Here is a 13,257-nt window from a genome sequence, read left to right as displayed (position 1 = left end):
GAGGACTGCCAATTTTTTTTTTTTTAAATACTTTATTTTTGTAACAACGTCAGAATTAAAAATTTTCCATAAATACCAGTCCCTGGCAGCCCCTTCCCGGGCGTTCCCGGTAAAAAAATGTGTACAAAACGGATGGGTGGCCGGGGTGAAGGTGGGGGGGATACGGGATCCTCCCCGGGATCAGACCACAGGAATCATCACCACCATCATCATCACCACTATGAACACCATGTCGCAATGAGACCCAAAGCAGTAAGAGCATCCCAAATTCCTCCCCGGTGCCGCCGGGATCCCGCAAGGACGGGGCTGGGAGACCCCCCCCTCCCCCTCACCTTCTGTGGGCGCCTCGGGGCGGTCCCAGGAGGCCACCAGTGGTCCCCGGCACATCCCGCTGGGAAGGGGGGTCGGTGTCCCCCCAGCGCGGCACGGGGAGGAGGTCGGGCCCTTACTGGTTTGCCCGGGAATTGGGGAGGGGTCCGGGAGTCGCCCCCTTGGGGTCAGGAGCTGCCGCGGATCCTCTCCATGTAGCTCCGGAGCTCCTCGGGATCCCGCAGCCCCATGTCCTCGCACACCCAGCGGATGTCGTCCTCGCTGGCCACCAGGATGGACTGGACGTGGGGGGCGGCCGGGGGAGGCTCCTCGGGGACGCGGGGGGGACCGAAGGTGACAAACTCCACCCGCTTCCTGCGGCCGCCGCCCGGAGCCGATCCCTCCTTGCGGGGCGGCGGCGCTCCGGGAGCCGGGGAGCCGGGGGGAGCCCCGTCCTCGCCGGAGCCCGGGGGACTCCCGCAGCCGCAGGAGGGGCCCGGGGGTGCCAGGGGTTCTGGCTGCCGGCGATCCAGCTGCGGCCGATCCATCTGCTGCCGATCCAGCTGCCGGCTCAGCTCTTCCTGGTCAGTGCCCAGCCAGACCCAGTTGTGGGGTTGTGCGGCCGAGGGGGCCCCACCCGGCTCGGGCAGCTCCTTCTGCTGGTAGCGGAGCACGAAGAAGATGCAGTTGACGAGGAAGATGAAAATGGCGAGGCAGAAGACTCCCAGGAGCACATACATCCCGATTTCCAGGTCGGTCACCCGCTCCGGAGCCTTCACCATCTCCTCCTCCTCCTCCTCCTCTTCCATGCCGGCGCGGTTGCGTCCATAGCCTTCCTCCTCGTCTTCCTCCGAGGAAGACCCCTGGAGCTTGGTGGCCGCCGGCCCCACGCCCGCGGGGTCCCTCTGTCCCACGGTCACTGCTTCCCCGGACATGGCGCCCTCAGCCCGCGGGAAGGGCCGGGGGCTCCCGGGAGAGGGGACCCCCACCTCGAGCCAGGCGGTGCCGGTGGCCAGGGCGGCCGCGCGGTGCCGGCCACGCCGGCATGGATCCGGGGGGTGCAGGCTGAGCTGGAGCAGGGCCCCCCGGCCCGGTCCCTCGGCCACCACCCAGGGGTGGGCAGCGGGGACCCCAGGGGACCCCCTGACAGTGGCGATGGCGCGGTCGAGGGACGTCACGGTCAAGGCCACGTCGTGCCACCCGTAGAGCTCCAGCGGGGCCAGCGTGCGGTCGGAGAAGGACAGCCAGACGGACAGCGTGGCTTCCTGGCGGGATGACAAGCGGGATGGCAGAGGTTTGGGGGACACCAGGGACACCGGGGGGATCCCCCACCCGTCTCACCTGCTTCAGGACCTGCAGGGTGGGCGTCCCCAGGACGGTGGCGGTGACCATGCCAGGATGATCCAGCTGTGTCCGTAGGGATAAGGAGAGCCCGGCCACCACCTGGGCGCGGAGCTCTGTCACCGTCACTTTCTCCTCGGACACCACCAGCGTCTGCTCCCCCAGGATGGCGTCGGAGAGCGGGGAGCGCACCTGGAAGCACCTTGTGAGTCCCCCAACCTTCCTCACGGCCACTGTGTCCCCTTCCCATCCTGTCCCAGCCCCTCAGTTCCCTCCCCCTCTGTATCCTGCCCAGCTCCCTCTGGGATCATTCCCAGCCCCCCAGCTCCATCCCTGCAACCTTTCCACACCGCCAGATCCCCCCAGGACTCCCCAAATTCCCACAAACAACCCCCTTTACCTCCACAGAGGTTACTCCGGGCTCCCGGCCCACCACCACGGCCCCCTCTTCCAGCGAGGCCACACGTGGGTCCTGGACACGGGTCCGGGTGGCCACCAGGTGGGTGACATCCAGGAGCCACTCGGGGCCGGGCAGGTAGGACAGGTGACGGCCACCATCCAGAGGGTGGGCCACGAAGTGCGCCAGGACACGGAGCCCCGTGCGCTGGAACTGGGGCCGGCAGCCCCGCGCCCGCCGCTCCGGCTCCTCTGCGGGGTCCTCGGACTCCACCGTGCCACTGGGGACAGCGGGACAGGGTGACAAGAGTCCCAGGATGGGGTGACAAGTGTCACCAAGGGGCAGGGGAACAGGGATTGTAGGACAGGGTGACAGGAGTCTCAGGACAGGGGAACAGGGATCCCAGGGCAGAAGATCATGGCACAGGGTGACAGGGATTCCAGGAAAGAGTGATGGGAATCCTGGGACACAGGAGTACATGGGGACTCAGCGATGCATCCCCACATGTCAGCTCTCCGCCCCATTCCTGTCTCCCCTTTTTCCCACCATCCCATTCCGCAGGCCTCACCTGTCAGGCCCCCCAGGCAGTCTCCAGCCGCGGAGCTGCTCCAGGACGGGATCTCCCAGCTGGACACGGAGCGGGAGCAGCGGAGCCCAAACGGAGAAGCTCAGCTCCGCCCGCAGCCGGCGCGCCCAGAAATCCACGCGGGCCCCCCGCGCCCCCCGGCTCTCCTTGCCCCCCACGAACACCAGGTCGCAGGAATCCGACACCTGCAAGGGCACATAGAGTTCCATAGGAATCTCCCAGGTGAGGCAGGATAACGAGGGGACAGCAGGACTCACCTGCAGCACCTGCTTGTCAGCGGATTCGCATCCCACGGGATCCGTGAGCTCGGACACTCCACCCCCTGCTTCCACAGCCACCAATTTCACCGGGATAACGCGGGGGATCCCAGTCAGCGGCGCCGTGTTCAGGATCTCCAGCTCCTGGAAGCACGGCGGGATGAGCAGGCGCTTCCCACGGGATGGAGGGCCAGAACAGGATGGGGGCACCCACCTGCACCAGCGGGACGAGGGCGCGGATGTCCCGCTCCGACACCTGGATTTCCCAGACCAGTTTGTCCTTCTGCGCCTCAGGATCCTGGCCAGGATACTCCACCTGCCACGTGAGGGGGCGCGCTGGCGCCAGCCCCCCTGTTCCGTTTTCCACAGCCACATCCAGGTGCAGGAACGCAGCCGGCTCAGACACCCTGCGGCAGCGCACCAGGATCAGGGTGGAGCAACCCGCAATTCCCGCTGGGATGGGAGCACTGGGATATTCCCTACCTGGAGCTGTCAGGGATGGCAGGCATGTCCCCGAGCCGCCGGCACATCACCACGGCCGTGGAGTGCTTGGGACCACGGGAACGCTCCAGGTGCGCGCTCCAGGCGCTGGGAATTGCGGGGCGCACGGAGACCACCTGCAGGCCCTTCTTGGCCTTGATCCTGTGGGGACACACGGTGTCCCACGGTGTCACTCAGTGTCACACAGTGTCACATAGTGTCACACAGTGTCAGATGGTGTCACACAGTGCCCCAAAATGTCACACAGTGTCAGATGGTGTCACATGGTGTCAGACAGTGCCCCGCAGTGTCACTCACAGTCACACAGTGTCACACAGTGTCAGATCCTGTCAGATGGTGTCACACAGTGTCACTCACAGTCACACAGTGTCACACAGTGTCTGATACTGTGAGATGGTGCCAAATAGTGTCACACAGTGTCACAAAATGCCACACAGGGTCTGATGGCGTTACACACTGTCAGATGCTGTCACACAATATCGCTCAGTGTCACATAGTGCCAAATGTTGTCACATAGTGTCACATACTGCCACACAATGTCACACACTGCCACACAGTGTCACTTACAGTCACACGGTGTCCCTCACAGCCACGCAATGTCACACACAGCCACACAGTGTCACTCACAGCCACACACTGCCACACAATGTCACAGACTGCCACATAGTGTCACTCACAGTCACACCATGCCACACACTGCCACACAATGTCACACAGGTTCCCACACTGTCCCGGTGTCCCCATTGTCCCCGCTCTCACCGCAGGGTCAGGCTGTCGGCGGTGAAGTTGTGGCGCAGGGCAATGGTGGCTGTGAAGCGCTGCCCGGGCCGCAGGGGGACACTGGGGACACGCAGCAGCACCTTCTCGTCCAGCCGCACCTCCTGCTGCCGCTCCGGCTCTCCCAGCCGCAGCTCCAGCATTCCCAGGAATCTGGGAGCCTCCCGCTCCCGGTCCCCGCACTCCCCCACACTGTAGCGCAGCTCAGCCGGTTCCGGGCGCTCCGGAGGCTCCATGGAGTCGGAATCTCGCCGGTGGCTCCGGTGGGAATGGAGAGATCCAGGGGAGAACCAGCGTGGAGGAATCTCCAGCTCCACTACGCACACGCCCAGCGGGGCCTGGAGGAGAGAGGGGATCCCAGGATTAGGGTGGGGGGGAGCTGTGGGTCCCCAAGGTCCCCAGTGTGGCACTGACCTGCAGGTGACACGTCCCCCGGGCCACCCGCCCGCGCTGGTGGGCATGGAGGGTGACGCAGGGGAGATCCCGAGCTCTGGAGTGATCCCAATCCATTGGGGCATCCCAGTTCTCAGGGTGGTATTGCTGCACAGGGTGGTCCCGGTCCTTGGGGTGGTCCCAGTTCTTGGGGTGATTGTGGATACCAGGGTGGTGCCGGTCTTTGGAGTGATCCTGGACTCCATGGTGGTCCCGCTGCTCAGGGTGGTCCTGGTCCCTGGGGTGGTCATGATCCCCAGGGTGATCCCAGTTCCTGGGGTGATCTCGGACCCCAGGGTGGTCCTGCTCCCTGGGATGATCCCAGTCCCTGGGGTGACCCTGGCCCCCAGGGTGGTCCCGGACCTCAGGGTGATCCCAGTCCTTGGGATGATCCCAGACCCCGGCGTGATCCCGCTTCCCGGGCATCCAGTCAGGCCCCTGCAGATGGAAGAGGACGCGGGCCACGGGCTCGGCGGGGGACACGGAGCTCTCCAGGGACACGGCACGGATGGCCCAGGCTGCTGAGCCAGGGGCGCTCTCCATGGGCACCTCCTGCAAGGACACCGGGATGGTGGCGGGGCCTGGGACACCCTGGGGTGGCCCAGGGGTCACGGGGTCCCGGTTACCTGGCGAGTGCTGAACGGGGGGTAGGTGGCCTGGACCAGGGGCTGGGATCCGGCACGGAGCAGCAGGAATGTCTCGGAGCGGGTGTGCAGGGAAGAGTTGGGGGCCACATCCTGATCCACCCTCTGCAGCCGGTAGGACTCGGGCACCCCAAGGACCTCCAGCTCCACCGGCAGGAACACGGGATCCAGGGGGTCCCCGTCACCCCTCACTGCAAGGACAAGGATGTGCCACATCCCACAGGGACACAGCGGGAAGGGGGTGCGCTGGGGTGGCAAGTGGGGGTCTTTGTGCCCGCCTTTGTGGCACCACACAGGGTGACCCCCTTTCCTGGGCCACCCCATTCTGAGGTCACCCCATCCCTGTGTCAGGACTGGGGGAGCCACTAAGTTCTCCCAGCCCTGGCTGTTCCCTGCGGGAATACGGGGAGAGGGTTGGAACCGCGTCCTGCAGGGTGGGATCCAGGCTCGTGGTGCCCAGATCAAAGGGATCCCTCATCACCGGGAGCAGATCCCACCCGGATGCCCGGGCAGCGCTTCCTCACGGCCGGGAACTGATCCCACCTAGGCGATCAGGTGTGCGGGGAGAGGCGAGGCAGATCCCGGGATCCGGGGGGAACGGGAGTCCCTCGGGCGGCGGGTTCCCGTGGGGATTGCGGGGAGACTCCCCCCTCGAGATCCCAGCGGATCCCACGTTCCCCGGGTGACCCCCTCGGGATCCCAGGCGGTGGAGGGGGCGCGGATTCCGGGGAACGCGAGGAAGGAGAAGCGGGGGGGGGGGGGGAGGGGTTGAGGTCGCCCCGACTCCCGGGATCCCGGAGGGAGCAGATCCCGGCGGAGTGGAAGGACCCCGAACGCGGGGAAAGCGGAGAATCGAGCCGGGTCGCGGGACTGCGCGGGAACGGATCCCAGCAGGACGGCGGGGGGGTTGCGGAGCGGGGCCGGTGCCGGTGCCGTTCCCGGTGCCCGGCGCCGTTCCCGATGCTATTCCCGGTGTCATTCCCACTTACCCAGGGGGCAGAGCAGGGCGGCGGCCAGCAGCGCCAGCCGGGGCGCCGGAGCCATGGCCGGGGGGCTCGGTCCGTCCGCCGGTGCCGCCGGTGCCGGTGCCGCCGGTGCCTCCCGTCGCTCCGCCGGTGCCTCCCGTCCCTCCGCCCCCGCGCCCAGACAATGGGGCCGGGGCGGGACCGGCACCGGCGCCGCCTCGTCCCGCCGGGTCCTAAAGCCCGGCCGTGCCCGGCGCTCCGGCTCCTGCTCCACAGCCCGAGGCACATCCCACCCCGCTCCCCATTCGCAGCCCTGCTCCCCAGCCCCATCCTCATCCGCCTTTCTATCCCCATCCCTCCTCCCCCTCCTCATCCTCACACCATTCCCCATCCCACTCCCCATCCCCATCCCTATCCCTGCTCTTCACCCCATTCCCATCCCCACCCAGCACCGGACACCCCAGGCCACACAGAGACCCCCGGAGCAGGGCAGGAGGGTAGGAATTCTTCCCCCTGTTCCACCAGGGATACTGGGGACATGGGAAGGATGAGGACATCCATGGCCAGGGGCACGGAGCGAGCAGGAAGCACAGCAGGAACAGCTAGAGGCCAGTGGGATCCTGGCATGGATAAACCACCCTCCTTCTCCTCCTCTTCCTCCTCCTCCTTTCCCACCCCCAGATGGACTGAGGGGGCCAGCTCTGAGCCTGACCCCCTTCCCATGGGAAAGCAGTGGGGCTGGGCCGGATAAATCCGTCTTTATTCCAAACCACGTTATCAAAACCGTTTAAAAAGCAGCTTAAAACCCAAAACCTGACAGTGGGGGGACCCTAAAACGAGCAGAGGCCCCGGGATGGGGAATGCGATCCCCTCTGCACCCCGAGCCAGCTGGGCTGGGACAACATTCCTGGCGAGCAGGGAACATGGGAGCTCTTCTCCCGGATTTGAGGCTCGTGGGGGCTTTTGGGGTGAAGGCACTTGTGGTGAGGCACAGCCCCCGATTTTGGGGTGCTCCCAGAGGGACTGGGGGCTCCCAGGACCCCTGGGAGAACTGGGAAGCAGAGGAGGGGGTGCAGGGGGACACATGCTTGGGATGCTTGGGATAACGGAGCCAAGCTTTGGGAGAGCTTTAGGGGGACTCAATCCTCTCGGTTCCGGGGCCCCCCGAATTTCTGGCGCCGCCGCAGCTCCTCCACCTTCCACTCCAGGCTCCGCACGGCCGCATCCAGCCGGGAGCTGGGATCCGGGGACGCCACCAGGCTGCCCAGCAGAGCATAGAGCACCCACAGGCCCAGCAGCATTCCCGCCTGCGCTGTGGGGCTCTCCTGGGAAGTGGCCACGTGCAGGAAGGCTGCGAGGAAAAGGAAAACCTTCACCCCGCGGAGCAGCGGGAGCAGCAGGCCTCGGAGCTGCGATAGCACCCAGGATCCCACCAGGGCGGCCACTGCCCACAGGAGCACCCTCTGTACTTCTCCGGGAGCCAGCGCCGCTGTTCGGACCAGCTGGTGGCCTGGGAATGGGATCTGGGAGTCAGTGGTGGCAGTGGAACCGGGAATGGGGGTGGGAGCTGTCCCACGGGGTGAATCCCACTCACCATTGATGCTGAAAGCAGCCAGGAGATCCCCCAGGATCCCACAGAGCGTGCTCAGGGCCGCCGAGATCCCGGAGGAAACGATCCAGAGGACAGCGGAGAGGCTCTGCGGGGAAAGATGGGGATAAGGGAGTGGAAAAAGAGGGCGTAGAGCCCCATGTCCCTGCACAAGGAACTCCAGGGAAGGTTTGGGAATCGGGATCCCACCTCTGCCACCATCCGCAGGGGCTGGGGTCCCACCCAGTTTTCCAGGGTGTCCCAAGCAGATCTTCCCAGCCGGAGCAGCAGGTCATCGGAGGTGGCGGCGTGTCCCCGGACCCCCTCCTGGCCATCCTTGCCTCCGTCCCCCGCTGATGCCATGAGGAACGGGATCCACAGTAGCAGGGCCAGCAGGGCCTGGTGCCCCACGGCACTCCCCATCCTGGGTCCTGCGATCTGTGGGGAGAAGGAGAGCTGGGGGTGCTGGGAGGCAGAAACCCTGCTGGTTTTGGGGTCCGCTTGCTGGTTTTGGGGTCCCCCCAGCGGGAGGGGAGGGCAGAGGCCCCACAGCTAAGTTCCACCCCCCCCCCCCCCCCCCAGCACAGGCCTGGGTGTCCCGGCTATTTTTGGGATAGACAAGAGCCAGCAGGGACATGGCCAAGGGCACTGGGCCTGGCTGGGAAGGGGGGGCACCCCTTCCCAAAGGAGGGAGTGGGGTGCTCTGGGATGGGACACAGCCACCACTGCCACCCCCGAGAGCCCCCGAGCTCCCCACTCTTCCCCAGTCCCCTCTGGGGATCCCCCCAACCCCTCTGTGCCCAGCCCCTCCCAGTTCCCCCCATCCCCATGAAACGCCTGATCCCCCCTGTGCCCGCCCCCCCTCAGGGCTCTCCACCCTTCACGATCCCCACAATTCCCCCACAATCCCCCCATGATCCTTCTAACCCCTCCTGGATCCCCAAATCCCTCTGTTCGCACCCCACCCACATCTCCCCGGTCTCCAGGATCCCCTTGATCCCCTCAGAATCCCCCCAAGTCCCCCCTGTACCCACCTCCCACAGTCCCTCCCCAACCCCTCAGGATCCCCCCGACTCCCCCCGGAGCCCCCACCGCGGCTCCCTCACCCCGCCTATCCCCCCCCCTGGACCACCCTCGCCCATTTTTCTCTCCATTTTCCCCAGATTTTCCCCGATTTCCCCCCGATTTTCCCCGAATTCCACCCCCCACCCCGGGGTCCCCCCCGACCCCCCCCGCACCGGGGCTTCCCTCCGCTCCGCCGCGGGGCACGCCGGGAGCTGTAGTCCCCGGGGCCGCCGCGGTGCATGCCGGGAACGCGGTCACCATGGCAACACCCGGAGGCGGGCGGCGGCGCGCGGTGCACGCCGGGAGGCGCCGTTCCCGCCGGCGGGGGGAGCGCGGGGGATGCCGGGAGCGCTTCCGGTTCCGGCGGCGGCGCCCGCGTGAGCGCTCGGGAGCGGCGCGGGGGGGGCCGCACGCGCCAACCGGAACCGGAACCGGGACCCCGGACCGGAAAGGAGAACCGGAAACAGCCTCGGAAGGGCAGCGGGGCCGTAACCGGAGCGCCGCGACCGCCTGGCCTGCGCCATGGCGCTCATCTGCTCCAGTGAGTGCGGAGAGAGAGCGGCCGCGGTAGGGGGGGGGGGCGGGGTCGTTAATGAATGGGGGACCCCGGTCTGCGGGGCGGGGACAGCCGGGGTCACCGGGGGATCACCGGGCAGGGCGTTCCCGAAGCCCCGCTCCCGTCCCATCCCATCCCTCCGTTTTACCCCGCAGTTTCCAACGAGGTCCCGGAGCACCCGTGCGTGTCGCCGGTGTCCAACCACGTGTACGAGCGGCGGCTGATCGAGAAGTACATCGCGGAGAACGGCACCGACCCCGTGAACAACCAGCCCCTGTCCGAGGAGCAGCTCATCGACATCAAAGGTGCCGGGGCCGGGATGGGGAAGGGGAACGGTGCTCCCGGGAACAGCGGCACTCCCGGAGGAAGCGGCTCCGGGGTCGGGAGTGGCGGTGCCCGAGGTGTTTTGGGGTTTGCTGAGGGTGGCCGTGAGATGCCGAACTCCGCTGTGGAGGTTGGGAAAGGGAGGGATAAAGGCAGGGCGTGGGAGCGCGGGGATCCAGAGGGATATGGAGGCCATGGATGATGTGCCCGCCCTTCTTCCAGTCGCGCACCCGATCCGCCCCAAACCCCCCTCGGCCACCAGCATCCCGGCCATCCTGAAAGCCCTGCAGGACGAGTGGGTGAGTGCCGGGGGGCCGTGGCGCGGGGCTGGGCTCCCGGCGTTCCCCGGCTGACTCCGGTGCTTCCCGGCAGGATGCCGTGATGCTGCACAGCTTCACGCTGCGGCAGCAGCTGCAGACCACGCGCCAGGAGCTGTCCCACGCCCTGTACCAGCACGATGCCGCCTGCAGGGTCATCGCCCGCCTCACCAAGGAGGTCACTGCCGCCAGAGAAGGTGACAGGGACGCGTGGCAGTCCCGGGAAGGGGCGCTGGGAAGTGCTTTATCCCGGTTTCCCCTTAAACTTGTTGTGTCCTTGCAGCTCTGGCCACGCTGAAGCCTCAGGCCGGGCTCATCGTGCCCCAGGCGGTGCCATCGGCGCAGCCCAACGTGGCCGTGAGTCCCTGCTCCCCATCCCAGCCCTTGGCCTGCTCCTTCCCAACCCTTTTCCCACTCGTTGCGCCCCAATTCCCTCTCCGCATTCCCTGTCTCTCCATACCTCACAGGGCGCTGGTGAGGCCATGGATCTGGGAGAGCTGGCGGGAATGACCCCGGAGATCATCCAGAAGGTAAGGGGGGATCTTCCATGTGTCCCTCTTGCCACCTTCCCATGGTGGAATTCCCAGTCCGTGCCCACCCTCCGCTTGTTTTCCAGCTCCAAGACAAGGCGACGGTGCTGACCACGGAGCGTAAGAAGGTGAGTGCCCTTCTCCAAGGATTCCATGGGAGCTGGGATGTGCTGTGCTCCAGCAAAGGCTGACGTTTATCCCTGTTTTTTCCAGAGGGGCAAGACGGTCCCGGAGGAGCTGGTGAAGCCGGAGGAACTCAGCAAGTACCGGCAGGTGGCCTCGCACGTGGTGAGTGCCTGGATGGGAAAGGACTGGAAAACTTTTCCCATGGAGCTGGGAATCCCTTCTCGATTCCCTCTGGGAGCGTTTTCCAGCCGGTGGCGTTAACGTGGCGGGCTCCTCCCTCACACAGGGGCTGCACAGTGCCAGCATCCCGGGAATCCTTGCCTTGGATCTGTGTCCTTCCGACACCAACAAGATCCTCACTGGTAAGGGACCTTTCCTGGGGATTTCCCACCTGGGAGTGGGTGTCCTTCCCTTTGTTACCAGGAATTTGAAGGGGATTTGTGGGTTGGCCCCACACTCCCATCCCAGCGCTTCCCTCTCGGTTTTCCAGGTGGGGCCGACAAAAACGTCATCGTGTTCGACAAGAGCTCGGAGCAGATCCTGGCCACGCTCAAGGGCCACACCAAGAAGGTCACCAGCGTCGTCTTCCACCCATCCCAGGTGTGCCCGGCTCTTCCCTCACTTCCAAGATGCCTCAAATTTGGATATCGGCATCGTTCTTTGGTGGAATCTCCCATTGGGAGCTCTGGGAGAGCTGAATTCTTCCCGTGTGAACCTTCCCATGTTGTCCTGCTGTAGGACTTGGTGTTCTCGGCTTCTCCCGACGCCACGATCCGGATCTGGTCCGTTCCCAACGCCTCCTGTGTCCAGGTGGTCCGTGCCCACGAGGGCTCCGTGACCGGGCTCAGCCTCCACGCCACGGGTGATTACCTGCTCAGCTCCTCGGATGACCAGGTGAATCCCTCCCCGTCCCACCGATCCCACCTCTGCTTCCCAGCCCTTCCGTATCCAACACTCTTCCTCTCTCCCAGTACTGGGCTTTCTCGGATATCCAGACAGGCCGCGTCCTCACCAAGGTGACGGATGAGAGCTCTGGATGTGGTAAGGCCTGGAGTTGATTATCCCCATCCTGGGGATCCCTTGGCTCCTGGAGTTCGTGGGAACTCCTTTTGGGGGGGGGTGTCTGGGTAGCCTTCCCAACCTTCCTGAGTCTTCCCAACCCTTCCAATCTCCCCAACTCTTCCAACCTCATCAACCCTCTTGAGCCTTCCCAGCCTTCCAAATCTCCCCCAGCCCTTTTGGAGGGTCTTCCCAGCCCTCCCAGTCTTCCCAAGCCTCTGAGTCTCCCGCTGTCTCCGCAGCTCTCACCTGTGCCCAGTTCCACCCAGATGGGCTCATTTTTGGGACGGGAACAATGGATTCCCAAATCAAGATCTGGGATCTGAAGGTGAGGGCTAATGGGAATGTGCGGGAACAGGGGGTGGTTTGGGGATCAGTCCCAAGGAGCGGGACTTTGAGGAACATTTTTGGAAGTTTTCTCCAAAAATCCCAAGCTTCCAGCTCCAGAGCAGCCGCTGGTGGCACCGTGACCACACAGGTCAGTTGGGAACGATGGCGCATTCCAGTGCCGCAATTCCCTCTGACCACCTTATCCCCAGGAACGCACCAACGTGGCCAACTTCCCGGGACACTCGGGCCCCATCACCAGCATCGCCTTTTCCGAGAACGGATACTACCTGGCCACAGCAGCTGACGACTCCTCGGTCAAGCTCTGGGATTTGAGGAAGCTCAAGAACTTCAAGACGTTGCAGCTGGATAACAACTTCGAGGTGTGCGATGTCCCTTTTTCCCTCCCTCCATGGCCTCTCTGCTCCAGGGGTTGTGGCATCCCAAAAAAAGGCTGTTTGGAGCTTTCCCAACGCCTCGTTGTGCTTCCTCTCCGCAGGTGAAATCCCTGATTTTCGACCAGAGCGGGACCTACCTGGCGCTGGGCGGGACCGACGTCCAGATCTACATCTGCAAGCAGTGGACGGAGATCCTCCACTTCACAGGTGAGGGGTTGTGGGAATCATGGAAGTGGCCGGGGTGGGAATGGGACAAATCCACTCGGAATTGTGACTGTGGATTGTTTCCCGTCCCCAGAGCACAGCGGCCTGACCACGGGAGTGGCCTTTGGTCACCACGCCAAGTTCATCGCTTCCACAGGCATGGATCGGAGCCTCAAGTTCTACAGCCTGTAGCCCTGGAAGTGGGGCTGGCATTTTTTGGGATTCGGGGTGGGAGGTGGGTGGGAATATCCGTGTGGGATTATCCAAGTGGGATTAAGCCCCTCTGTTGTAGCTGTTGGCACAGGGGAAGTCGGACATCGCCTTCCCCGTGGCTCCATGAGTTTATTGTTTAGTTTTTTTCCCCAATTCCGTGTGTTTTCCGCCTTTAGATTGTTTTGTGCTTGTAACTGGTTTGACAAAAAAACCCCAATCCCGGTGCTGGTGGAAGTTTGAGGCCAGGATGTGTGGAAGGAGGGAGGGAAGGGAGCACTGTGCAGGTTTTGTAAGCAGTTACTTAGTTTCAGTATGGAAATAAAGAATTATTCCCTGTCATC

At 64.6% G+C, this 13,257-nt stretch overlaps 3 protein-coding genes across 3 annotated transcripts; 1 reads left to right on the top strand and 2 right to left on the bottom strand.

Moving 5' to 3' along the window:
* Positions 1-23: 23 nt before the first annotated feature.
* Positions 24-6,486, bottom strand: TMEM132A (transmembrane protein 132A). Its single transcript, XM_048306619.1, has 11 exons — positions 6,234-6,486; positions 5,227-5,435; positions 4,583-5,152; positions 4,151-4,506; positions 3,374-3,532; positions 3,105-3,297; positions 2,891-3,034; positions 2,616-2,818; positions 2,051-2,327; positions 1,651-1,842; positions 24-1,574 (listed from the first exon to the last, which is right to left on the bottom strand). Exons 1-11 carry the CDS (start codon positions 6,286-6,288, stop codon positions 498-500), a joined length of 3,435 nt encoding a protein of 1,144 aa, XP_048162576.1. The 5' UTR covers positions 6,289-6,486; the 3' UTR covers positions 24-497.
* Positions 6,487-6,952: 466 nt separating this feature from the next.
* Positions 6,953-10,218, bottom strand: TMEM109 (transmembrane protein 109). The gene is made up of 5 exons (XM_048307489.1): positions 9,861-10,218; positions 9,046-9,473; positions 8,008-8,235; positions 7,804-7,906; positions 6,953-7,719 (listed from the first exon to the last, which is right to left on the bottom strand). Exons 1-5 carry the CDS (start codon positions 10,216-10,218, stop codon positions 7,349-7,351), a joined length of 1,488 nt encoding a protein of 495 aa, XP_048163446.1. The 3' UTR covers positions 6,953-7,348.
* Positions 9,312-13,255, top strand: PRPF19 (pre-mRNA processing factor 19). Its single transcript, XM_048306724.1, has 16 exons — positions 9,312-9,403; positions 9,574-9,723; positions 9,965-10,041; positions 10,115-10,256; positions 10,343-10,416; positions 10,527-10,589; positions 10,676-10,717; positions 10,803-10,877; positions 11,002-11,077; positions 11,206-11,315; positions 11,454-11,609; positions 11,687-11,756; positions 12,017-12,102; positions 12,314-12,484; positions 12,601-12,706; positions 12,798-13,255. Exons 1-16 carry the CDS (start codon positions 9,385-9,387, stop codon positions 12,893-12,895), a joined length of 1,515 nt encoding a protein of 504 aa, XP_048162681.1. The 5' UTR covers positions 9,312-9,384; the 3' UTR covers positions 12,896-13,255.
* The last annotated feature ends 2 nt before the right edge of the window (positions 13,256-13,257 follow it).

The sequence above is a fragment of the Corvus hawaiiensis genome, chromosome 6 (assembly GCF_020740725.1).
Source record: "Corvus hawaiiensis isolate bCorHaw1 chromosome 6, bCorHaw1.pri.cur, whole genome shotgun sequence".
NCBI classification, from domain to species: Eukaryota; Metazoa; Chordata; class Aves; order Passeriformes; family Corvidae; genus Corvus; species Corvus hawaiiensis.
The sequence above is the reverse complement of the archived record's forward strand: the minus strand, read 5'-3'. Positions and strand labels throughout refer to the sequence as shown.

What these genes read in the sequence shown, in the direction of transcription:
- PRPF19 (XM_048306724.1), top strand. An exon ending in GGATGAGAGCTCTGGATGTG is followed by an intron (nt 11,757 to 12,016) that starts GTAAGGCCTGGA and finishes CTGTCTCCGCAG; the next exon opens with CTCTCACCTGTGCCCAGTTC. An exon ending in GGAGATCCTCCACTTCACAG is followed by an intron (nt 12,707 to 12,797) that starts GTGAGGGGTTGT and finishes TCCCGTCCCCAG; the next exon opens with AGCACAGCGGCCTGACCACG.
- TMEM109 (XM_048307489.1), bottom strand. Translation starts at nt 10,218, where the DNA reads ATGACCCTGCAGGCGGCATCGTGCTGGTACAGGGCGTGGGACAGCTCC. An exon ending in TGCCCCGCGGCGGAGCGGAG is followed by an intron (nt 8,236 to 9,045) that starts GGAAGCCCCGGT and finishes TTCTCCCCACAG; the next exon opens with ATCGCAGGACCCAGGATGGG. An exon ending in CCCTGCGGATGGTGGCAGAG is followed by an intron (nt 7,907 to 8,007) that starts GTGGGATCCCGA and finishes CTTTCCCCGCAG; the next exon opens with AGCCTCTCCGCTGTCCTCTG.
- TMEM132A (XM_048306619.1), bottom strand. Translation starts at nt 6,288, where the DNA reads ATGGCTCCGGCGCCCCGGCTGGCGCTGCTGGCCGCCGCCCTGCTCTGC. An exon ending in CTGACAAGCAGGTGCTGCAG is followed by an intron (nt 2,819 to 2,890) that starts GTGAGTCCTGCT and finishes GTGCCCTTGCAG; the next exon opens with GTGTCGGATTCCTGCGACCT. An exon ending in CCCTGCAGGTCCTGAAGCAG is followed by an intron (nt 1,575 to 1,650) that starts GTGAGACGGGTG and finishes TCATCCCGCCAG; the next exon opens with GAAGCCACGCTGTCCGTCTG.